This window comes from Chelonia mydas, chromosome 19, assembly GCF_015237465.2.
Source record: "Chelonia mydas isolate rCheMyd1 chromosome 19, rCheMyd1.pri.v2, whole genome shotgun sequence".
In the NCBI taxonomy this organism is placed as follows: Eukaryota; Metazoa; Chordata; order Testudines; family Cheloniidae; genus Chelonia; species Chelonia mydas.
Window position 1 is genome coordinate 9,662,647 of NC_051259.2, and position 25,857 is coordinate 9,688,503.

At 53.3% G+C, this 25,857-nt stretch overlaps 1 protein-coding gene across 2 annotated transcripts in view; it reads right to left on the reverse strand.

Moving 5' to 3' along the window:
* The window catches only part of CRYBG2 (crystallin beta-gamma domain containing 2), a 36,923-nt gene extending 11,786 nt beyond the window's left edge, over positions 1 to 25,137 (reverse strand). Inside the window, exons 1-8 of one of the 2 annotated variants that reach the window (XM_043532027.1) lie at positions 24,635 to 25,102; positions 23,272 to 23,359; positions 17,234 to 18,426; positions 7,221 to 7,858; positions 5,314 to 7,112; positions 1,905 to 1,952; positions 1,690 to 1,808; positions 245 to 401 (exon numbers count right to left, since the gene is read on the reverse strand). In XM_043532027.1, coding sequence (XP_043387962.1) covers positions 245 to 401; positions 1,690 to 1,808; positions 1,905 to 1,952; positions 5,314 to 7,112; positions 7,221 to 7,858; positions 17,234 to 18,426; positions 23,272 to 23,359; positions 24,635 to 24,879 — 4,287 coding nt within the window. In that variant the 5' untranslated portion in view covers positions 24,880 to 25,102. Of the gene's footprint in view, positions 1 to 244; positions 402 to 1,689; positions 1,809 to 1,904; positions 1,953 to 5,313; positions 7,859 to 17,233; positions 18,427 to 23,271; positions 23,360 to 24,634 lie in introns of both variants that reach the window. The other variant, XM_037881548.2, reaches the window with a different exon arrangement.
* Positions 25,138 to 25,857: the final 720 nt, after the last annotated feature.

Below are 25,857 nucleotides of genomic sequence, written 5' to 3' on the forward strand. Positions count from 1 at the left end.
CAACGATCTCCTCATTCCACTTCCACTGGCACTGCCCCACTGCATAGCCCTCCCTCGCACTCTGCTCCCGCACCAGCTGCCATGCATGCCCTTCTGCTGGTCCTGTGCCACAGACTTCACAGGCGTTGGGTCTACGGTTTGGGCCCAACTCTACTGAACATCCCATTGCTTTGGAGGAGGGGAAGCGTTTTCCAAGAGGATCACACCCACCCGAAGACCAGCCTCAATGGGGTCCTGCACTTACCCTCACCACCCTCTTGAAGGAGCCGATGCGGAAGGGCGCATTCTCAGGCACCTCCCCGTCTTTCCGATAGGCTGTCCATGGATTATTGATCTCCACATCCCCCTCGGCCAGCACACACTTCCGCCCATGGAACCGCGGCTTCTCGTACATCACCCAGCTGGAGGGAGCAAAGCGCATGGGAGGGGGGTCTTGCACCGAGAGCACTGCAGGGTAACCGTGCTGCCTGCCAGCAGAGCCCCTGACCCTGTGCCCGACTTGGGAGTCCAGCACCGCTTGCCTGCCCACTGGGAGCCCGACCGGGCAAAGGGAACCCTAGTGCTCATGTGGTGTCCCAGCGGTGTCAGTGGGTCTCTGTGTAGGATAAAGGGTCTTACCCATGAGGATGACTTTGCAGCATCAGGGCCTTGGACAGTAACCCGGGGGTCAACACACAGCGGGGAGCAAACCAGGGGAATAACCAAGGAGACCCGATTAAACAGTGAGCTGATAATCAAGAGACTGTTAAATTCCCAGCAGAATGGTAGAGTCTGGATAATAATCAGAGGGATCAGTGCAAGCCCAAGCTGAGCCACTGTTTAAAGCCCCCCCGTCATGAGGTTTCCAGAGAGTGACCAGAGCCCTGGATTCAGTCTTTGGCTGCGAGGGCATTTTATCAGTGACCAGGGCACTAGTTTCTAACCACCAAGATTAGGGCCGAGTCGTGTTCGGTGCTGTGCGCTCCCTGCCCCAAGGAGCTCACAATCTAAATAGACCCAGCCGACAAAGGTAAGAGACAGGAAGGATTATTCTCCCCCCTGGTGAAACAAGGCATAGAGATTTCTTGCCCAAGACCTCACTGGGAACCAGTGGCGGAGCCGGGAATGGAGCCCTCATCTCCTGAGTCCCAGCTCAGTGCCTTAACCTCCCTCTCCAGTGCTGGAGAGTCGCCCGAATGTGGGGATTGGGGTTCTCGTGCAAGCTGAGCTGGGCGGCTTCCTGCGGGTCACAGACTCATAGACGCTAAGGCTGGGGGCACCATCGGGATCATCTAATCTGACCTGCTTATGGCAGGTGACAGAACCTCCCCCACCCATTCCTGTAGTAAGTCCCTAGCCGCTGGTTGAGTTCCTGAAGTCCTCAGAGCTTGATTCAAGTTACTGAGAATCCACCAGTTACTTGAGTTCAAACCAGCAAGCGACCCATGGCCCATGCTGCAGAGGAAGGTGAAAACCCCCAGGGGTCTCAGCCAATCTGATCTGGGAGAAAATTCCTTCTTGATCCCAAAGACGGCAACCAGTTTGATCCTGACCCCCCCACCAGCCAGACACCTGTGTAGTAACTCAGAGCCCTCCCCATCTAGCGTTCCATCTCTGGCCATTCGAGATGTTTGCGACTAGCAGTCGCAGATGGGCCACGTGCCATTGCAGGCAACCTTACTGTAGCAGAGCAGCTGGCGGAGTGCTTACCCCCCTCGGACCACCCGGATGGAGACGGTGTGGGAGAGCTCCCAGGGGGTAGCGTCAGCGACATCGCCCCAGATCTCCCTCTTCTGGCCCGCGAAGCCCGACTCGGAGAACAGAATGATCTGGAGAGAAATGACACCACCACTAGCCTCAACTGCCTGCCCTGCCCCTGCGCCTGGCCGACGCCCCCACCCCAGCCCTGCCTACAGCATCAGTACCTTCCCAGGTCTCCCGTTGAGCTTCGTGGGGGGGTTCTTTGCCTCTTCCTGGAAAAAAAGAAAAGGAAAACTGGATAAGAAGCGGAAGCAAATGGCACGTCCTCTGGAAAGAGCCGTGCACTTCGAGAAGGCTCCCTCGGTCTCATCTCATCTTCTCTCGTCTGCCCCAAGATTCCTTCCTTCCACACACCTGGCATCCCATCATCTCTGTTCATCAATTACCTCACCCACTTCTCTCCAGCTATCCAGCCCCTGTCCTATATGGCGGTCTCTCTAGCTATCCTCAGACACATCCAGCTAGCTAGCTCTCTCTCTCATACAGAGCTTTCCATCTATCCAACCCCATACACCTCTGTCTGTCTATCCCTTATACACAGCCCTCTGTCTATCCAACCCCATAGACCTCTGTCTGTCTATCCCTTATACACAACCCTCTATCTATCCAACCCCATAGACCTCTGTCTGTCTATCCCTTATACACAGCCCTCTGTCTATCCAACCCCATAGACCTCTGTCTGTCTATCCCTTATACACAGCCCTCTGTCTATCCAACCCCATACACCTCTGTCTGTCTATCCCTTATACACAGCCCTCTGTCTATCCAACCTCATACACCTCTGTCTGTCTATCCCTTATACACAGCCCTCTGTCTATCCAACCGCATACACCTCTGTCTGTCTATCCCTTATACACAGCCCTCTGTCTATCCAACCCCATAGATCTCTGTCTGTCTATCCCTTATACACAACCCTCTGTCTATCCAACCCCATAGACCTCTGTCTGTCTATCCCTTATACACAACCCTCTATCTATCCAACCCCATAGATCTCTGTCTGTCTATCCCTTATACACAACCCTCTATCTATCCAACCCCACAGATCTCTGTCTGTCTATCCCTTATACACAACCCTCTGTCTATCCAACCCCATAGACCTCTGTCTGTCTATCCCTTATACACAGCCCTCTGTCTATCCAACCTCATACACCTCTGTCTGTCTATCCCTTATACACAACCCTCTGTCTATCCAACCCCATACACCTCTGTCTGTCTATCCCTTATACACAGCCCTCTGTCTATCCAACCCCATACACCTCTGTCTGTCTATCCCTTATACACAACCCTCTGTCTATCCAACCCCATACACCTCTGTCTGTCTATCCCTTATACACAGCCCTCTGTCTATCCAACCCCATACACCTCTGTCTGTCTATCCCTTATACACAGCCCTCTATCTATCCAACCGCATACACCTCTGTCTGTCTATCCCTTATACACAACCCTCTATCTATCCAACCCCATAGATCTCTGTCTGTCTATCCCTTATACACAACCCTCTGTCTATCCAACCCCATAGACCTCTGTCTGTCTATCCCTTATACACAACCCTCTATCTATCCAACCTCATACACCTCTGTCTGTCTATCCCTTATACACAGCCCTCTGTCTATCCAACCGCATACACCTCTGTCTGTCTATCCCTTATACACAACCCTCTATCTATCCAACCCCATAGACCTCTGTCTGTCTATCCCTTATACACAGCCCTCTGTCTATCCAACCCCATACACCTCTGTCTGTCTATCCCTTATACACAACCCTCTATCTATCCAACCTCATACACCTCTGTCTGTCTATCCCTTATACACAACCCTCTATCTATCCAACCCCATAGACCTCTGTCTGTCTATCCCTTATACACAACCCTCTATCTATCCAACCTCATACACCTCTGTCTGTCTATCCCTTATACACAGCCCTCTGTCTATCCAACCGCATACACCTCTGTCTGTCTATCCCTTATACACAGCCCTCTGTCTATCCAACCCCATAGACCTCTGTCTGTCTATCCCTTATACACAACCCTCTATCTATCCAACCCCATAGACCTCTGTCTGTCTATCCCTTATACACAGCCCTCTGTCTATCCAACCGCATACACCTCTGTCTGTCTATCCCTTATACACAGCCCTCTGTCTATCCAACCCCATACACCTCTGTCTGTCTATCCCTTATACACAACCCTCTATCTATCCAACCCCATAGACCTCTGTCTGTCTATCCCTTATACACAGCCCTCTGTCTATCCAACCCCATAGACCTCTGTCTGTCTATCCCTTATACACAGCCCTCTGTCTATCCAACCCCATACACCTCTGTCTGTCTATCCCTTATACACAGCCCTCTGTCTATCCAACCTCATACACCTCTGTCTGTCTATCCCTTATACACAGCCCTCTGTCTATCCAACCGCATACACCTCTGTCTGTCTATCCCTTATACACAGCCCTCTGTCTATCCAACCCCATAGATCTCTGTCTGTCTATCCCTTATACACAACCCTCTGTCTATCCAACCCCATAGACCTCTGTCTGTCTATCCCTTATACACAACCCTCTATCTATCCAACCCCATAGACCTCTGTCTGTCTATCCCTTATACACAGCCCTCTATCTAAACATCCCCATTCTCATCTATCTAGTCCCTACGTATGGATTCCCTGTGCACAGCCATCTATCTAATCTATCTACCTAATCCCAAACACTCCCATCGATCTCTCATCCAATATAATCCAGCTCTCCAGATCTATCATCCAATCATAACAGATCATCTCTCACTCGCTCCTATACCAGCTGTTGTACCAGTCTCTCTCTGGGACACTCCAGATTCCATTACTTACCTTACTCCACGAGCAGAAGGCAATGGAGCTACTCGTGGAGTAAGGTGCTGCACAGTTTGAGGAAGGGGGTATCAGAATCGGCCCTTCTGTCCGTCCCAGAGTGGCTCATTCCCAGTTGGGTGACCCTGTGTGGGTCATGATGCCAGCGTCAGTCCTGCCTACGCCTCAGAGCCTCATCCTGATGGGCGTCTGCACCCCTGCCTCCCATTCTCCCCGTTGCTCTGCGTTCTCCCCAGGGCTCCAGAGGGGTGCAGGTCCTGGGGTCTGCCAGAGTGGAACCTCCCCCCTCCCTCACCCAGCTCACGTCAGCTAACCCCACCCCCACCAACACCACAAAGCTTCCCCCCTCCCTCCAAAGGCCGACTTCACACCAATCACAAATATTACAAAGGCCAAACCCTGCTGTCCTTACTCACGGGGAGTTTTGCCTGAGTAAGGACCTCCTGAGTTGACCCATAATTGATGATGTTATTGGTACTGTTCATAATGATTATCAACACTCTGCTTTGGGAATGCAGGTCCCTGCCATCAGTTTCTTTGTAGCTTTTCCCCATCAGCGGTGGAACACAAGCTGCAGGGTCAGAGCAGCACAATGGGACCGAGGGAGTTTCTAGGGCCTGGAACCCCCGGTGAGTTTTGATTCCCCTACCACCAGATGAGGCACTCAAGGGCATGGCATTATTGGGACGGGGTGAGGAGCCGGCTTCCTGCTCAGAGCTCTTGAGACTCACCTGACTGCGTAGTGTGGATTTACTCACCCCAGCTGCAGGGTGACCCAGCAACGGGGGAGGAGTATTTTTCTGCTCAGCCTCCATGAAGAGCAAAGGAATCTGGCCAGTGCTTTTGTCTATGCCTGGTGCCTTCTGAGGGTTCAGAGAGACTTGGACTCCAGCGGGGGAAGGCTCAGAGGTCAGCTGTTCGCAGGGTTTCAACTGTGGTCCATTGGGTGGCATCCAGCTCTGCTCTCTGGCATTTAGCAGAGCCAGGTCAATTGGCGTGGGTGAGCTCCTTCCTTCTCGCTCCTTCTCCAGAGCTTTGAGCGGGGGCGTCACGGAGGAGATGTACCGCCTGTAGAGGAGGCTGCTGTCCAAGCGGGAGTAGGGCTTGTCTTCTGTGGGGATGGCCTTCTGCTCCCGGAGATCTGTCAGCAGGGAGGCACCTTTGAGGATGTTAGCGTTGAAAAGGATGCTTTGATTCCTGGAAGCCTTCTCGTCCCCTGGGGGCTGCCTCAACTTCCCCAGGAGAGACAGCGTCTTCTCCTCTATTTCAGTTGACATGTTTTCCCAGGGGTAAACTTTCCTGGGCTCCTCTTTGGCCTGTGGCTTATCAACCTTACTGAGATACGGGTTCTCTATCTCCTCCTCCTCCTCGGGATCCACGTTCTCCTGTTTTGGTCCATTCTCCTCCAGATGCTTCTGTTCTGTCCGACCAAAGAGCTTGCTGAGGGCCTCCGGGAGGGGAACCTGGGACTTGGGAGCAATGTGATGCTCGTCAATGGGTGGCAGGGTAACGTATTTTCCACGCGAGGAAGAGCGCGATGGCCGGGAGATCTTGGGAGGCTTTCGGATTTCGGAGGGCTCCATGCTACGGAGGGTGTCCACCAAAAGTTCCATGTCCACAGACAGGTCGGGGTCCTCTTCTGCCGTCTCCTGGGGACTCCCCGTTGGCTGGGTGTGGCTCAAGGTTTCAGGGGAGGCCTTGGTCTCTTCAGATGAAACGTTGGGCTCTTGTGCAGATCCCTCGGAGCTCCATGCTGGTTCATCCCCCTCTCCCCTGACCTCAGCCTGGGAGGCCAACAGCTGCACTCCAGCTAAAGGCTCTGGATTGCCACCGTCTCCTTGGGCGCTATTTCCAGGCGCACCAGCAGCATTAGATGTGCTCTTTGTCCCGGGTGCAGCTAAAACGGCACCCTCAGTGCTTGGCACGCCGCTTTCCATTTCCGACCCAGTTGAGGCCGCGCCGCCCGGACCTGGCAGGCTGCCGTCGGTTTCAGATCCGCTCACAGCGAAGGGACTGTTCTGCCTCTGGGGTGCATTTATGCTGGTGCTAAAGGCGCCCAGCATGCCCCCGTCTCCTTTGGATTCACTCACACCGGCGCTGCCGGCTTGCGTCATGCGGCTTTCTCCCTGCAAGCCAGCTGCCGAGCTACCACCAGCCTCACCAAGGGCCCTCAGGCTTCCACCAGCACACTGCCTGCAGCTTTCGCTTGGGGATCCAGCGACAGACGTGCTGCTCCCTCGTGCGAATTCGCTTACACTGGTGCTCTCCACGTTAGGCACAATGACTTCTCTTCCGGATCTAAACTCAACCGTGCTTCCAGATTTGAGCATGAGGATTTCCCTTTCGGATCTAAATACAGTAATGCTGCCAGCATTTGGGATGTGCCATTGCTTTTGGGAACTGGTTACAGTAGTGATGCCAACAGCACTGGGCCCGTGGCTTTCTCCTGGGGACCCAATGGGCGTGTTGGTGCCAATTTCACTGGGCCTGTGGCTTTCTCTCGGGGACCCAACAGGTTTAGTGAAACCACCTGCACTGGGCCCGTGGCTTTCTCCTGGGGACCCAATGGGTGTGTTGGTGCCAATTTCACTGGGCCCGTGGCTTTCTCTCGGGGACCCAACAGGTGTAGTGAAACCACCTGCACTGGGCATGTGGCTTTCTTTTGGGGACCCAATGAGTGTAGTGATGCCATTTGCACTGGGCAAGTGGCTTTCTCTTGGGGACCCAGTGGATGCAGTGGTGCTGACGGCGCCGGGCAGGTGGCCATCCCTCTGGGATTCAGTGATTGCAGTGCTATCAGCAGCCTGCTTTCCCCTTTCAGTCGGCCTCGTCTCCTTTTGAACTGGAGAATAGATTTGTGAGAACACGGGCGTGTGTTCAGAGAAATCCTGCCGCAGGCCGGGAGATGGGGAGCAGCTGCCGTCTGTTGGAGAAGGCAAGTCTGAAGATTCCCTGCCTATTGTTCCCTTCTCCCAGGCCTCCAGCAGCATCGACACCCGGGAGGGGCTGGCGGCAGCCTCTAACCTCCGTGACAGCAGGGAGACCTTGCGGAAGCTGGGCTTGGCCTCTTCCTCGGGCTGAGCAGCAGGTGCTTTCTTCCAGCTGAACCAGGTGCTCCGGGTGGACTCTCCTGGCTTGGGGTGATGGGCGTGGGAGCTACCGCCAACCTTCTTCATCTCGTCTAGGCCCGTCCCAGCGTCACGGCCTCCCTCTGATTGGGCCTCCTCGCCTGCCGCCCCCGGGCAATCTCTGCACGGCCCAGAGGAGCTGGGGGAGCTACAAGGGGAGGAGAGAAGAGACACAAGAAGCTGTCAGTGCTTGGGCAAGGCTCAGAGCTCTCTGCTTTGGCTCTGTTCTCACTCACCGGCACTGCACCTGCACTGAGCAGCTACCGTCTTTTAGAAATCACAACCCGAACCGAGTTCCTCCCCCTTTAATTAACTAACCTCAGATCAGCCCAGCCCAGCCCGCCCCCAATGGGCCTGTAGTAAGAGGCTACCGCGGCTTCCTCCCCTCAACCCCCCCGGCTCTGAGGGATGGATCACACCGCAGAACCTGGGTCATAGCCTGTTATGCAGTGAGAGTTTGTACATCAGGCTGGGCCGCAGTGGAAATCAGGTGGGGTCCATCAGACGTCACTGCCTCCCACTGGAGGAGCAGTCGCCCTAGGAGCCAGCCAAACATCAGACCAGTCATGTTGTTCCAGAACCAAGGTGCTGAGTGACACCTGTAAAAACTAGCTGGAAAACGTTCAACTGGCATTTCCTGTGGGAGGGTGGAACAGAGCCAGCCCGGCCTGCCCTACCTGGTGCCCGTAGTTTTCAGGATGAGTCACCTGGGTGTCTGGGCCAAGCCAAGCCAGCAACTCTGCAAACAAAGGAGCCAGAAACCAACCAGCCAGGATACTCCCCTCCCCCTGAGGAAGCAGGAGTGGAGCTGCCTTTCCTCTGTTCTCTTACCTCCCCTGGGAAAGGACTGGCTTCCTGGGAGTTCCAGCTGTAGATTCCTCAAGAGGAAGGGAAACATTTTCATTAATATTGGGCCAAACTCAGCATTTACTCACGGCAAACTCCTGAGGAAGTCGACGGGTGAGTCCCTTTGCTAGTATTTCTTGGCAGCAGAGGGATCTCTTTACATAGGGATCGCCAGACTGGATCAGACCCGAGGTCTAGCTAGCCCATGGTCCTGTCTCTGACAGTGGTGGCAACAGTTGTTTCAGAGAAAGGTGTAAGAAGAACCCCACAGTAACACACACATTCTGTCTAACCCCGTTCTCTAATACTCAGAGATTGGTGTACGCCCATCTCTTCCAAAACATTTGCTGTCATTTGCACGGCTAGCCACATAAATAGCCGATCCCACATTGAATCTTGCTAAGCTCTCGGCCCCGTTAGGTCCATGGCACTTTATGGATGTGCAGGAAGAGTGAACGACAGGATTAGACATTCCTCCCACCTGCCCATTGCAAAGACAACGTCCTCCTAGCTAAGCACTGTCATCTGTTGGGGAGACTCTGTTCTTATGGAGAGTAGCTCCCCCAGAATAGTTGTATTACACGGTTCAGTTTACAAATAAGCAGCTGACAAGGCCTCCCAATCAGGCACCTCCTGCATGACTCAGCTAGAAGCATTAAACATCCTTGGCTTCTCATAGTGTCTCTCCATAATGAGTTTGTTCAAGGTCACTGGGTCAGACTGGGGGTCGGAGCTATTCTGCGACTTCCTTGGTTGTACAGCAATGGGGCCAGTGGATCCGGGGGCAGAGTGAGGAGAAAGGGATGCTGCTCAATGGAAATCTTTGAACCAAGAAGGCCAGCAGGAGGCTGGCCCTTCAGACCTCCTGCCACAAGAGGAGCGCACTACCCTGAAGTCAACGGGCTACGGGGCTGCGGACCTGTCTACACAGGAATGTCAACCACTGCAGACCCCTTGTGCAGACACGATTTGCCCTGGTGCAGTTTTCCCCGGGATAAGACAAGGTCCACATTCAGGCTCCCCCATGCTCGAAGACATTTGGTTCTGAGTGTCTGAGTCCACCCTGTATCGACTGGTCCCCCTGTGCTCCCCCTGATCACAGCCAGCATCCTGGCGCCACTTCCTTGGGGTGGGCTTCCCATGCCATACTGCCTTTGCCTGAGCACCCAGACTGGTCCCTACATCCCTCGGTGCATTCCTCCTCTCCGAGAGCAGCTCTCAGCCCTACCCCCAGAGCAGCAGCCAGGGATTCTTCTATCTCACTGCAAGAATCAAAGCGGCAGAGGGTATAAGCCTACCTAGGGTGCAGTCTGCCATGCTGACCCCACCCCTCCATGCCAAGGATGAACCCCCAAAGCCCTGGAGGCTACTCAACCCCTTTCCTCATTCCGATCGCTCTCCAGAAGTCCCATTCCCTTCATGCGACGGGTGGGATTTTCAGAGCTGCCTAAATGCTTTCAGAGCACAGGTCCCACCCTATGTTAATAACAAGGGAAATGTCGTGGTGAGCATCTTGGGAGAGACCAGGTGCCCTTTTTAGTGTAATCTGCCTCCTGCCTCGCCTCGCATCATCCTGACCTGCCTCATAGCTCATCATAATTAATCTCGATTGCAAAGTCCTACTGTCTGACAATCAGCATGGGCCTGTCCCTGCCCCCCTTCTGACAGCCCCTCCTCATTAGGATCTCAGACTCTGTGGCTCTCTGATCAGCTCTGGCTTACTACCCCTTTGGTTTACCTTCTAGGCAGGTCTCCTTTTCATATTCACCCTTCTCCAGGGCCTTGTCTACGCCCCGCAGTTGCACTGATTTACCTAAGTCGCTTAGAAACTGATGCTGTCAAATCGGTCGAAGAGGCCCTGATATCTGTTAATATAAGTCCGTGCGGCCTTGTCCACACATACAAATTGTACTGCTTTAGCAACACTGGGATCATTAAAGAGCTACAACTGCCCCCTAGACTGGACACACATATAAAGGGGCTTATAATTGTCCTAGTTATACCAGTAAAAAGAAAAGGAGTACTTGTGGCACCTTAGAGACTAACCAATTTATTTGAGCATAAGCTTTTGTGAGCTACAGCTCACTTCATCGGATGCATACTGTGGAAAATACAGAAGATATTCTTATACATACAAACCATGAAAAAATGGGTGTTTACCACTACAAAAGGTTTTCTCTCCCCCCACCCCACTCTCCTGCTGGTAATAGCTTATCTAAAGTGATCACTCTCCTTACAATGTGCATGATAATCAAGTTGGGCCATTTCCAGCACAAATCCAGGTTTTCTCCCCACCCCCCCACAAACCCACTCTCCTGTTGGTAATAGCTTATCTAAAGTGATCACTCTCCTTACAATGTGTATGATAATCAAGGTGGGCCATTTCCAGCACAAATCCAGGGTTTAACAAGAACGTCTGAGGAAGGGGGGGGTGGAGGGGTGTAGGAAAAAACAAGGGGAAATAGGTTACCTTGCGTAATGACTTAGCCACTCCCAGTCTCTATTCAAGCCTAAGTTAATTGTATCCAATTTGCAAATGAATTCCAATTCAACAGTCTCTCGCTGGAGTCTGATTTTGAAGTTTTTCTGTTGTAATATCACAACTTTCACATCTGTAATCGCATGAGCAGAGAGATTGAAGTGTTCTCCGACTGGTTCATGAATGTTATAATTCTTGACATCTGATTTGTGTCCATTTATTCTTTTACGTAGAGACTGTCCAGTTTGGCCAATGTACATGGCAGAGGGGCATTGCTGGCACTTGATGGCATATATCACATTGGTAGATGTGCAGGTGAACAAGCCTCTGACAGTGTGGCTGATGTTATTAGGCCCTGTGATGGTGTCTCCTGAATAGATATGTGGGCACAGTTGGCAACGGGCTTTGTTGCAAGGATAGGTTCCTGGGTTAGTGGTTCTGTTGTGTGGTATGTGGTTGCTGGTGAGTATTCGCTTCAGGTTGGGGGGCTGTCTGTAGGCAAGGACTGGCCTGTCTCCCAAGATTTGTGAGAGTGTTGGGTCATCCTTCAGGATAGGTTGTAGATCCTTAATAATGCATTGGAGGGGTTTTAGTTGGGGGCTGAAGGTGACGGCTAGTGGCGTTCTGTTATTTTCTTTGTTAGGCCTGTCCTGTAGTAGGTGACTTCTGGGAACTCTTCTGGCTCTGTCTATCTCTTTCTTCACTTCCGCAGGTGGGTATTGTAGTTGTAAGAATGCTTGATAGAGATCTTGTAGGTGTTTGTCTCTGTCTGAGGGGTTGGAGCAAATGCGGTTGTATCGCAGAGCTTGGCTGTAGACAATGGATCGTGTGGTGTGGTCAGGGTGAAAGCTGGAGGCATGCAGGTAGGAATAGCGGTCAGTAGGTTTCCGGTATAGGGTGGTGTTTATGTGACCATCGTTTATTAGCACTGTAGTGTCCAGGAAGTGGATCTTTTGTGTGGACTGGACCAGGCTGAGGTTGATGGTGGGATGAAAATTGTTGAAATCACGGTGGAATTCCTCAAGGGCTTCTTTTCCATGGGTCCAGATGATGAAGATGTCATCAATATAGCACAAGTAGAGTAGGGGCGTTAGGGGGCGAGAGCTGAGGAAGCGTTGTTCTAAGTCAGCCATAAAAATGTTGGCATACTGTGGGGCCATGCGGGTACCCATAGCAGTGCCGCTGATTTGAAGGTATACATTGTCCCCAAATGTAAAATAGTTATGGATAAGGACAAAGTCACAAAGTTCAGCCACCAGGTTTAAGAATAAATGGACACAAATCAGATGTCAAGAATTATAACATTCATAAACCAGTCGGAGAACACTTCAATCTCTCTGGTCACGCAATTACAGATGTGAAAGTTGTGATATTACAACAGAAAAACTTCAAAATCAGACTCCAGCGAGAGACTGTTGAATTGGAATTCATTTGCAAATTGGATACAATTAACTTAGGCTTGAATAGAGACTGGGAGTGGCTAAGTCATTATGCAAGGTAACCTATTTCCCCTTGTTTTTTCCTACACCCCTCCACCCCCCCCCCTTCCTCAGACGTTCTTGTTAAACCCTGGATTTGTGCTGGAAATGGCCCACCTTGATTATCATACACATTGTAAGGAGAGTGATCACTTTAGATAAGCTATTACCAACAGGAGAGTGGGTTTGTGGGGGGGTGGGGAGAAAACCTGGATTTGTGCTGGAAATGGCCCACCTTGATTATCATACACATTGTAAGGAAAGTGATCACTTTAGATAAGCTATTACCAGCAGGAGAGTGGGGTGGGGGGAGAGAAAACCTTTTGTAGTGGTAAACACCCATTTTTTCATGGTTTGTATGTATAAAAACATCTTCTGTATTTTCCACAGTATGCATCCGATGAAGTGAGCTGTAGCTCACAAAAGCTTATGCTCAAATAAATTGGTTAGTCTCTAAGGTGCCACAAGTACTCCTTTTCTTTTTGCGAATACAGACTAACACGGCTGTTACTCTGAAACCAGTTATACCAGTGTATCAGTAAAAATTCACCCCCGTAACCGTACAAAACCGGTCTGTAGATCAGGCCTAAGCAATCAATTGAAGCTAAATTGATATGGGAGTCTGACTGAGTTTCACTAGCTAATCAGGTTCCACCAAATGACCATCAGTTCCTAAACTGATTCAATGTTGTGTGTAAAAAGAACTAATAATAAAACCTAGCTTGTATCTTGCACTTTTCATCTGTAGATTTCAAAGCACTTGGCAAAGGAGCTCAGTGTCACTATCCTCATTTTACATGCGGAAACTGAGGCACAAGGCAGCAGAGTGACTTGCTCAAGGTCACCCAAGTCAGTTGGCGGCAGAGTGCCATTCCAGTGCTCTGTCCACTAAGCCATACTAACATGTAGCACCTCCCCCTGGCCTCCTCTTTCAGAGGGGGTAATTTGTATCGGTGCAAGTCCAGCATTCAGACAGACACGTACTGGAGTGTGGGCGTGAGTCATGTCCCGAGAAGCCCGAGCACTTGAATTTGCTGCTGCAATTAGGTTTTTAATAAAGATTCTTAATGAAGCTCCTGCGATTCACATAGGAGATCCCAGGCCATTAGCATCTGAATACTGAAGTTACAGTAACCTGACCAAATGCAGTTTGGGTGACCCCCTAACTACGCAGCACCTGCATGTTGGCAGGTGACTTTAAGGTGTTCCTTCCTTGCTCTAAGCAAACACAGTTTTTGCCTGAGCTCTTTAACTGTTTGGATGGCTTTTCAACCCAGAACAATCCTTGTCTGCTGGGCTGCCTCAGTAGAAAGCTACAGACAAATCTCAGTTCCCTGCGCCAGATTTCCAAAAGATCTCAGAGCCAGATTGCCACCCACAACCCGCAGCTGAGGCTGGCATCATCAGATTCTTTGGACCCTGGGCAATCAGCCTCCAGCCCAGACTAAGGCATGGGAATGGGGTTAATCTCCTCACAGCAATGGACAGAAGCCATGTGGCCTGGCTCATACCAGTAGAGCAGTGACCTTCGACCCCGTCACCCATGAGGTGCTGCTAACTTTGTCTAAGGCCCCTATTCTTCTAGTATCTGAGCACCTCACAATCTTTAATGTATTTATCTTCACTCCCCCCTGTGAAGCAGGGCAGTGCTATTATCCCCATTGTATAGATGGGGAACTGAGGCACACAGAGGCTAAGTGACTTGCCCAGGGTCACACACAGGAAGACTGTGGCAGAGAACTGAACACTGGTTTCCTGAGCCCTACACTAGTGCCTTAACCACTAGACTAGCCTTCCACTTCTGAAAACTCCAGTAGGGGACCTGGCAGGTTTGGACAGTATCACTTTAAACCAGTTCCATTCACTCCTGTCCACAGGGACCCAAAGTGTGGCACCGCCAGATTGTCCCATCTCACAGGGACTCCCAGCTCTGGAGTCCCGTATTCTTTGTTTAGTGACGACGGGAAACTGCTTGGGGCAATCGTGAGGCAGGATGGGCTACAGAGCCATCACCGTGCTGATGGCACGCTGATCTCCAGTTGGCCCCAGACGGAGCTCTCTGTCTGCTCGCCCACAGTCTGGCCGAGATGGGTCCCTGGAGGCAAGCATCAATCAGATAAGATGGAGCTGATGCTGGCTTGCAAAGGAAGCACTGAGCAGCTGGTTAAGCCTGTGGCCACTCCCTCAGATGCAGGCATCTCCCTGTCTATTGCTGAGGTGGCTCCCAATCTCTGGGGTTTGGCAGGTGCCTGCCACTGCCCCTAGATGCCCAGATTGCTTCAGTGGCCAGAGACACTTTCTTTCCCCCACAGTTGGTCAAGGGCTGGCACTTTCCTTCCTTCGGGATGCAGGCCTCATCACGGTCCCCTTCAGAACGGACCACCAGCTCTACCTCAAAGGCCATCTGGAAGCTTTGGCTACTGCAGAAAACGTCTTGCCACCTGCCGAGCAAAACGAGCTGGCGCGAGCGCATCACAGCGGCGCTCCACTTCCTGGTGAAAGGGAAGGTGCTGGTTACAGGGCCCAAAATGACACAAGCCCAAGTTACCTAAGAAACTGACTCTCCCCCCTGACTCATCCCACCATCGGAAAACTTGGGCTGTCTGTCCCAGGAGGGAGTCAGAGGTTGGGAATTCTCAGTAGCAGCCTCTGGCTTCTGGAATTCATTCCCGCCAGAAGTATGGCTCATCCCGGACCTGGTGACATTTAGAAGAGGTTGCAAGGTGCATCTTTGTGTCCAGCCCTCCTGCTGACTGTGATCACGAAGAACCCTGGTGGGTGAGGTAATAGCTTTTACTGGACCGACTGAGAGCCCTGGCATTTAACCAACTGACTTAGTTTCTCCGTGTCTACCCTTTAAAGCTGCAGTACCATGAGATGCATTCACAGACCTCCTTCATAAAGGGCTTTAAGGTCCACTGATGAAAAGTGCTACATACAAGCTAGGTATTGAAGTCTTTAAACCATGATTTGAGGACTTTGGTAAGTCAGTCAGAGGTTAGGGGTCTATTACAGGAGTGGGTGGGTGAGGATCTGTGTCCTGTGATGTCCAGGAAGTCAGACTATGACCATGATGGTCCCTTCTGGCCTTAATTCTGGCCTTATCATTATGATTCCCAATGTGAATAGTTAAATGCTCCTTATCCAAACTGTGTAAAGGGCCCCGAAATACCGTGCACCCTAGAGCCGCACCCAAGGGTGCTAGAACTAGGGCTGCTGGGGTGTAGCAGCGCCCCCTGGCTTGAAGTAGTTTCCATCATATCCAGGGTTTACAGTTTTGGTCAGTGACTCTCAGCACCCCTCACTGTACAAACTGTTCCAAAGCCACTGGACACACACAACAATAAATCGCGATTTCAGCTGTGCCAATCAGCATCAGTTGAAATGGACCTGCAGACTCATGTCACCCAGGCCACTGGACAGGCATCAGAGGTAACAAGTTCCAGCCACCACTTACTGGGGCTGGCTTTGAACCAGTGACCTCAAGGAAGAGCCCCAGCTGTCTTCTGCCTGTTTCTGGTCCGCTGACATTTCATGACTTTGTCGCCTACCTTTGGGGGCTTCCCCTGGCCTGAACCCCAATAGTCCATTGATGGAGCTATGTTTTCAACAACAGCAAACTCCTGTGACTGCCTTGCTCCTACAAAATACATGTCTGCACGCAGAAAGACTGAGCTGCTCAGGTAACAACCCCAGACATCTGGACACACAATGGTGGGCTGGCTGCCCAGTGGAGCCTAATGGAAATCCAATCTGCAGCCAGCACCCTGTGGTCTTTAATGCAAAAAAAAAGGTCATGATCCATGCTGCCTGAAAGGACTTGGGCCAGAGGGTTTGCTGCCAGAGAGACTGCGTTAAGAATTCGGGCAAGGCTCGTTAATCTCAATAACTGGCTCCTATTTTTTTCCCCCTTCTGCTTGGCAGAAGTGCTGGCTGGTTGATTCCATCTCAGGCACAAAGTCACGACAATATTTAAAATAGCCTCAGACTCGGACCGAAACCCTCCTGCAGCGTGACCCAGACTCATCCCGGATGCCAACACTCCCGGCTGTTAAAAGCATTTGGGCTTGCAAACCCCTGGGGAAAGCCCCCCTCCCAAAAGGAGCATGACTGGGACAGGAGGGTGCATCAGCTGAACCGGGGGTTGGATCCCCAGGTTGGAATGTAGCCATATATATATATATATATTTGTAATCCAGGTTGTTTCTTGATGCCTCAGGCAGGTTGAATTCTGCTCTCCAGCCCCAGGAGTCAATCCAGAGTGACTCCACTGCCATCAGTGCGCTCACTCTGCATTGACACCCATGGAACTGGGAGCTGAATCTGGCCCTGCATTTTTAGAGCTGAGGCCCCCAGATCCGACCCCCATCCCACCAGGAGTTATACAAGCCCAGAACTCGGGGAGCCCCTTTCACTGTTTTTATGAATGAGTGGCTTGGTTCTCAGCAGGGCTGAGTCCCCATCCCTCCCATGACGTCAGTGGGCACACCGGCCCTCTGCAAACCCGGCCAGAGGTTCCTCTTCTCGGGTCCCTTCCCAGCTGCTCAGGGAAAATGAGTTAGGCAGAGGTGGAGAGAGCTCAGGTGCCAAGGATGAATACAGCTCCCAGTGTGGGGCGCAGAGACACTCTGGCTCCATTCTGCAGAGACATGCCTCCCTCCCCAGTTCTTGCCGACCTGGGCTGGCCCAGGTTCCTTTCAAAACCTGTTTCCTCACATACCTGCTGGCCGGGGCTCCTGCCGCACGGACGGCTCTCCCCTCCGCTGCCAAGAGGTCCCTGCCGTGGCACAGGCTCTGTTCCTGCCCGTCCCGTCTCTGCCTGGGGCTGGGCTCTGATCCTTGCAGAGGTGTCACCAGGCACCCTGGGACTGGGCGGACCTGCCCGGTCACCCCAACAGTACCCTCCCTTTGCCGCGTGAAGGTTTGGAATTCCTTGTGTGCTGCCAGCTGGAGAGCCGGTCTGGCTGGTTCCCCATGACATTGCTCATCCATTTTCTGCAACTCAGCAATCCCCTGAGAAACTCCTGCCTCCCCAGGTGACTTCGCAACTCCGTGGGAACCCGGTCCATTCCCATGGACCCTAGGCCGATCCTCTGCTCCGCTCTTCGCACCCTCTTCCTGCTCCTTGGTCAGAGTGATCATTACCTCGTAGCGGATCTTCGCAGGCCTCTTGGCAGGGGTGGGTTCAACCCCACTGATAGTCTCCAGAGGCCATTCCGGGCTCTCCCTGCCTATTGCAGGGTCCTCTGTCCTGCTGATCCGATTATAGGCAGGGCTGGTGAATGGACAAGTCTCTGGTTCAGAGATGGATTCTCTGTGGCCATGGCTCACATGGTCTGGCTGTCCCGCCACCTTAGGGCGGAAGGTCCCTGAGTCTAAATACTCTTGGAAAACTCTTTCAGCCCACTCTGGCAGAGGCTCCGAGGCTCTGCTGGGTTCCTCCTGGGCAGCTGGAAGCTTGTAGTCTTCCTCCTGCGTCTCAGGGCTGGTGGGGAAGTCCAGGGAGGTGCTGCTGATGGAAACAGACCCTCCCCAGGAACTCTCATTTTCTTTGCCCAGCAGAGAGTCAAAGGATGTGAAGATTTCCACCTGGCTGGGTATGGCTGGCTTCGAGTTTCCTGTGTCCCTGGGCCAAGCAGATGGCTCTGGAGTCTCCTGCTCTTTGGCCAGGTTCCCAGCAGAGCACAGGTCAAGCCGGCCTGCCATATCCAAATCACTGCCGACCGCTGGTCTCTGTAGCCGCCCGAAAGGCCAGGGCTTGCCCAGTGAGCTCCCCAGATGTCCCGTACCACCAGCGCCGGTGCCTGAGAGCTCCAGATGGCTGCTTTGCCGCCTCCGCCAGGGCAGGGTCCCAAACGTCCGCAGGAGGCCGTTCCTCCAGAGGTCGGACTCTGAGTAGCTGAGAGCATGCAGCTGCGGGGGGAAGGAGAGGGAATCAGGTGCGGGTGCACAGGCAGGAGGCAGTAAGCAGCCACTAAAGCGCTCCATCCCCACACAGCAGCACGGAGGTGCTGGCTAGCAGGAGCACCAGCGAGAGCCCCTGCCCTGCGCCAAGGCTCACAAGGGCAGGATCCTGCACACGACTGGCCTGGAGGCTGGAATTCTGTGTGTGTCCCCGCACCCCTGGCAAATGCTTGGTGTCACCCAGGCTCCCCTGGTTCTAGAACTGATTCACGTCCACGCTGCTGGGTTTGATGGGAGCAATGGGGGACACTCCAGATACGCTCCAGCGTCCTAGTGCTGGCATCCCAGCCCTGCAGAGTGCCTATCTGCCGGACAGGGGCAGCACGGGCATCAGCAGGGCAAGCCACCCTCACCCGGCCCTGCCTGGGCAACTTAGCACTGACCCAGACAGGCCTGCCCCGTCTCCACGGCTCGTTCAACCCTTAGCCTCTGCTGAGTCAGCAACACAAGAGCTAGTTGTGATGTAGCTTTGTCACAGCGCACTGGACTCACACTCCCCCTGCCTTCCCATTTGCTTCACATCTATGGGGATGAGATCTGGTTTCTGGCTGGCTTGGAACTGGCAAGTGAGAGAAGATCCAGAACCCAGAACCCATCTCCTGAGCCACCTTCTCCCAGATAACTGCATTTCCACAGTGCCTGGGGCTTGCCAGCTCCTGCCTGTGGGTCTTCTTCAACTGTGCATCGTGATCCCTGTGCAGAGACGGCTCCCACATGGGGATCTCTGTTAACAGGGGCAGGCGGGCAGACCTGCATCTCAGCCAGATTCTCCAGCTGGTAAAGGAGGGAAGTGGAAAGTGTGAGCCCAGGAGACAGCTGGTCCAGCAGGGGCAGGATCAGAGTGTCCTTCCCTCGCTCCCACGGCATCAAGGCAACTCCAAGAAATGAACGAGAACTCAGGCCCGGCAGGGGAGGGGATCCAGGAGGTTGGCCAGCGCCCCTCACTTTGTCTCTGGCTGTCAGTTTCGGCAGCTCCCGTGCAGATCAGCGGTGCCACACAAGAGGAGGGAGGGTCCTAAGAGAAAGCCCTTCTCCCAATTGCTGGGGGAGTGGAGCAGACCCCACGCTCTAGGAGATCTTCGTGCTCCTGTCACTCAACAAGGCCTGTCCCCTGTCCCACTGGCTCCCCCTGACTCCATGTCCCTGGACTATGGGAGCTCCTAGTCACTGAAAGAGATCCCAGCCCAACTCACGGGGAAAGTCCTAACCTCTGACTCAGCAACTAAGGCGCTGGTCCCTGCGTCACTGGACCAGGTCCAAGTCTCTGTGTCTCTGGATTATAGTAAATCCTGCTCACTAGAGGAGATCCCAGTCCCTGGGCTAATGCGGGAGGCCTGGGCTCCTGATCCAGCAGATAGGAGGTGGCCCCTGTGTCCCTGTCTCTGGGGACGTGCAGGCTGGCAGCAGAAGGGATCTGACACGTAGCAGCAGAGCGAGCGCCAGCCTTACATAATCCCCATTGGCCCCTACACCGTACCAAGCAGCTAGTGGTTCCACGTGCCCCAGCTGAGCCAGGCTAGAACGTAGCTCCAGCCTTCCCCTGGGGCAAGGCGCTGGCTTCCGAGCAAACAGCCAGAGGGGCTCCACCCTCGGGAGTCACTGGTGCAGCAGGAAGGAGCTGAAGCTATTAGACACAGGCCAGTGGAGCACACCTGTTCCCCGGACAGCTGGGGAGATTAGATCCCCCACTTTCACACGTTCCCTCACCCACCCCATGGACAGCTTCCAACGAGAATGGCGCTAACACCAGGAGTGACTCACGCAGCCCAGAGCAGGGACCGGGATTGGGGCAGGTTTCTCTCCTTTAATAGACACTGGGTTGTTTTCTGTCCTATAACGTTCCCAGGCGTTCACTGGGCTGATGGGCTCTAGAGCCAGGCTCTGCGCAAGCTCCCCACCAACGCCCCTCAGCTCTGATGAACGGGCTGGTGTAGCAGTGTCTCTGCTGAAGTTTGGGGATCCCTGCACCGTCCCTGAGCAAATTCTTCTCTGGAGTCGCAGATCCCTGCTCTGACGAAACGCAGGGAGCGGAGGAGAAACGTGCAGGAACCCCAGAGCGGGTGTGTTTCTAGAGGAGGCCTCAGGATGTTTGCCATGGGAACAGACCAGGTTGTAGATACAATCAATGACTGCCATAGAGTGTTGCCCACTCTCACAATTTTATCATGACGCTTGTGACATTTCGTGGTTTTCTTAGAGCCCCAGTTCCTGGAGTCAGGTGATCACAGGAGACTCTCAACTTCCATTAAAACGAAAGTAAGTTCCTAGCCCTCATGATTGCTGAGAAAAGCCCTTAAGCACAGACAGAAGGCCCATAAAAAGAACCCATCATTTATTGGTTTTTAAAAATCTCATGAGAGTTTAAGCCCATCTCATGATTCTGCGGGGCTGACTTACGGTTTTTGGCCACTTGTGATTAGCAGTTCTGGCTCCACTCTCTAACTGTACTCCAAACCAGCCTCAGTTACCAAACTACTTCCAATTCAAATCTTCCCCTGATGGTTTCTGCTCATCTCCTTGCACTAGCATCACAAACACCCACAGAAGGAACATCATGGTGGGGGATTTGGGGGCCCCATTAAATGATGGGAAAAATCCCATCCTCTTACAGCCATGTCCCTGCAAAGCACAGCCTAGATCGCACATGCTCAGTTCCTGCCGCAGAGCCAGGCTAGGTGTCTTGCAGATATTATTTACCATGATGGATGGACGGACAGGTGAGAGACAGAGGGAAACAGACAGAGAGAGCTGGAGAAAATATATAGATGCGCATATGCTTTCCCCAGTTAGGGGAACTCGTCCCTCCCCAAAGCTGTCCCAGCCCAATGGCTTTCAGTGGGGTTTAGTGATGGGCCCATGTGTTTCCCCCCAGATCTCCCTGTTTATGGCTTTCAAATGCTAGCCGGGTCAAAGCACGGACAGAATTACATGGGAAACAGGAAATTCCAGAAAGAACGAGGAGTACTTGTGGCACCTTGGAGACTAACAAATTTATTTGGGCATAAGCTTTCATGGGCTAAAACCCACTTCATCAGATGCATGCAGTGGAAAATACAGTAGGAAGATATATATACACAGAGAACATGAAAAATGGGTGTTGCCATACCAACTCTAATGAGACTAATCAATTAAGGTGGGCTATTATCAGCAGGAGAAAAAAAAACTTTTGTAGTGATAACCAGGATGGCCCATTTCCAACAGTTGACAAGAAGGTGTGAGTAACGGTAGGGGGAAAATTAGCAGGGGGAAATAGTTTTTACTCTGTGTAATGACCCATCCACTCCCAGTCTTTATTCAAGCCTAATTTAATGGTGTCCAGTTTGCAAATTAATTCCAGTTCTGCAGTTTCTCGTTGGACTCTGTTTTTGAAGTTTTTTTGTTGAAGAATTGTGACTTTTAGGTCTGTATATATGTATATATCTTCCTCCTGTATTTTCCACTGCATGCATCTGATGAAGTGGGCTTTAGCCCACGAAAACTTATGCCCAAATAAATGTGTTAGTCTCTAAGGTGCCACAAGGACTCCTCGGTTTTTTTTGCTGATACAGACTAACACGGCTGCCCCTCAGGAAATTCAAAGGCATTGCTCTGATTGTCCTGTAGTACTCCCAAGTTCCCAAGAGAGGGAACCCTCGCCCCACAGGAAATGGCCCTCAACCTGCTGCTTCTGCAGAAGTCAGTGAGATCAGCAGGAAGGGAGAAAGGCACCCACAGCAAAGCTACGGTGAATCCCCAGGGGGTCTGATAACTAGAGTAAGGGATGGTTGGGGAGCCAGGACTGCTGGATTCTGTTTCCTGATTCTCCCCTGCTTTGCGCCTTGTGTCACCAATTTGCTCCTGTGGAGAGTGAGTGTGAAACACCACCCAATAACAATGTTGTAACTGACACCACAAGGCTGGGGAGAATCTGGCCGCCAGGGTCACTGATCCTGGCAATTTCCCATCCCTGTGCCTTAGTTTCCCCATCTGTCATCGGGGAAACGGGACTGCCCCACCTCCATGGGGACGGGTCTGGGGCATCACTCATTAACGTTTGTGATGCGCTTTGCGAGCCTGGAGCATCTGTCTCTCTTGAAGTGCAAAATATCATTAATCAGTGATGCCCCATGCCCACAAGCCTCACTGTACCCAGCACAGACCCTTGCCCGCGGAAAGCAGCCAGACAAGCTTCTGGGATACTCCCCTCCCTGGATGGAGGCGGCCTCTGATGGGAGAGGCACAGAAGGCTGCAGTTCTGAAAGCAGGATCCCTCCTCCTGGGGATTTCAAGTACAATTATCCCCATTTACAGGTGGGGAAACTGAGGCACACAATGATTCAGCGACTTGTCCAAAGTCCCAGAGCAGGTGAATGGCAGAGCCAGGAAGAGAACCCAAGTCCCTGGGTCCCCTCTTCAACCACTAGACCACACTCCAGCCCAGCCGGAGAACCTGTCTCCTTAAACCTCACATGTGCCAGGGCGGCCAGCCCCAACAGCAGGGCCAGCCTCAGGCATGTGCAGTGGAGCAGACTGGCCACGGCCTTGCGCTCTGAGCGGCCCGGTGCCCAGGGTCCCTGCTGCCAGCAGCACAAAGGGCCGAGCAAGCCCGGCGTCACATGTTGGAGAATCGGGCAGGCCTCTGGGTATCCGTTACCAAAGGAAGGAGAGTGCTACAGCGCCTGACCCGCTGGCTCTGCCCAGGGGAAGCTCACAGGCCTCTCTACAATGCCTTCTGCCCCAGGAGCTGAGCCATCCCGCACGCCCCAGGCCAGACACTTGTCCTTTCCACGGCCATTCACGCCAGAGAGGCCTCACCTTCGAGGATGACTTCTGGGGCCGGCTGGGATGGGGGCGCTCCTCGCTGCGTCTTCCCCCAGCTGAGCTCTTGTCCTCCTCGGCCATCCTAGAGTGAAGCGCAAAGTCCATGGGAGACATTGGTGCTAGTGACGGGCCCAGAGCCCAGTCTGCCTGACCTCGGGGAAAGCACTGAATCCAAACTGCCTGGCTCAGACCCCGGTCCAGGTGGAAAGAGGGGAGTACCTGGGCTTTTCGGTTGTCTCCCAACGATCTCAGACCATCATGAGAAGAACCAACATTTCTCTCAGAAGGCAGAACCCTCCAATCTATGAGCACAGGCTCCCTCGACTCTATCTTGAGGGACTTTGCCGCCCACTTCCCCATCCCATCGGGTAGGACAGGAATGCATCTTGTTTGGCCTGGGTGTACTAGGGTGGGGAGTTGGCCTCCTGAATCTACAGCCCATTCTGAGGGGTACAGGCTGGACACCTTGACTTTGAGGTTCCCATGGACCAAGCACCATGGATTCAAGCTATGTACAGACCAGATACTGCAAAAAAGATCATGCTGAATATAAGGTGTATATGGACCAGGCAGCGGGACTGTATCCCTTGTGTATGGACCAGATACCCTGACTGTGAGATGCATGTGGACAGGATGTATTGACTGCTGGGGTGTGTATTGACTGGATGGGTTACGTTACTCCAAGCACTGATTAGATTCTGAAACCACCAGGTTGTATGTGGTCTGGACACTACAAGCTTGGACCCATTAGGAAAGGGCCTAGCAGGCCAGATAGCGACCTGTTCACACAAAGGCGACAAGGGCAAGAATTCAGCCCCCTTCCTCAAGCGTGCCAGCCTAGGGGCTGCTCCCGCTTCCTCATGGGCTGGGAATGAAAGACAGACCCAGATCCTAGTCTCCTATCAAACCTCCCCAGGCTGACTCAGCAGCGGGACTGCTTCCCAAAAGGGCTCCTATAAACACCCCAAGAGCAAAGGAGGCCCAATCTGTACAGCCACAGCTCAGCACGTCCCTGGGTGGGGAGCGTGTGAGGGGGATAAACATTCACAGCTGAACGCGGAACATGCCCCTAGCGCGCACACACGCCTAGCCCCGTGCCCGTCACAATCACAACGTGCACATGGACAAACGTGCCCACCAGATGCACCACGCCTTGTCAGGCACATGTGAAAACACACCTATACACACATGCCTGTCACAGTCACTCACGTGCATGCACAAACCCACCCGTCGCACTGATGGGCAAACACCCCATACACACACACGTGTGCAGTCGTCCCCAGACCCAAGCTAGCAGACCCCTACTCCCGCAGCCAGAAGCTGCAGCTCACCCACTGCCCGCCTCCGGGGGGCTCACCTCTGCAAGGACCCCTGCAACGTGCTCCTCTTCTCTTTCCTCCTGCCCTTCCCTTTCCCATCCTGGTGGGTGGCAGCTCCTGGGGCGCTGGGGCCATCCCAGCTGTCCTCCTTCCTCTGCAGCTCTGTCAGGCTGATCTCACTTCTGGAGAAGAGCTGGGCGAGCCGCCTCCTGATGCCCCCTTTCTTGGCTCTGGGGGGGTCCCGCTGCGGGGAGCCTGCCTGGTCCTCGGCCCTGAGAGACATCAGCAACCGGAGGGCTAGAGGCCAGTGGAGGGGCGAGCCGGGAGCACGGCTCCCCACTCACCCAGCCGGCAGGGACAGACAAGCCTCCTCTTGCTCCCTCCTTTTCTTCGCCAGGAGCTGGCGTCGGCGTGCGACCCACCTGGGAGAATCCGGGTGTGTGTGCTGGGGAGGGAGCGGGGAGTAACACCTGCTGCGGCAGTGCTGACAGATTCAGCCGTGCCCAGCTGGGAGCACGACTAGAGCGGCCCCGGGAGGACTGTGGGGCCCAGGCGGAGGGCCTGGTTACCGGGGCTGTTACCTGGCATTGGGAACTCGAGCCCGGTCACATGAGCGTGACCGCAGCCTGGAGACAGGTGTTCAGCGTAACCGCCCAGGGAAAGTGGGAAAGCGCCCAGCCCAGGCCTCGGACGGTGTGTGGCAGGTGTGGGGCTGGGATTTGAGACTCAGTAGCTCCGGGAAAGGATCCTACCTGCTGTGTGTTTGTTTAGAGAACAAACAAGGCAGATCTCAGCAGCCCGGGTCCGAGGGGAAAGTCTCACCTAGGCACTGACTCAGAAAACAACAAACAGTGAGGCAGGCTTTCCACCTTTTGGAGGCTGATCCAGGCCTCTCCAAAGGCTGAGGGGCTGGATCAGGCCCATCTCTACTAAGCAGGCCAGGGGAGATCGAGTGGGTGCTCTCATGGATCTTTTACATCCCTCACTTGGGTAGAGGAGACCCCTCTAAGGAGCCCCCTTCCCCTGTGTTATCAGGAGGGAAAGGGGGCTAAATTTGATCATTACCCCCATTTCCCAGATTTTGGGGTGACTTCCCAAGTCTAGTGTGAGACGCAGAACCTGAGAGGGGGCAAGGGGACCCTGGCGCTCCTGGCTCCCAGCCCCACTAGCCGTATCCTCCAAAGAGCCTATCTGTTATGAAGTGGCAGAGCCTTATAACAAATCTTCAGTCCACTGTCTCTCCATATTCCCCCTCATGGGG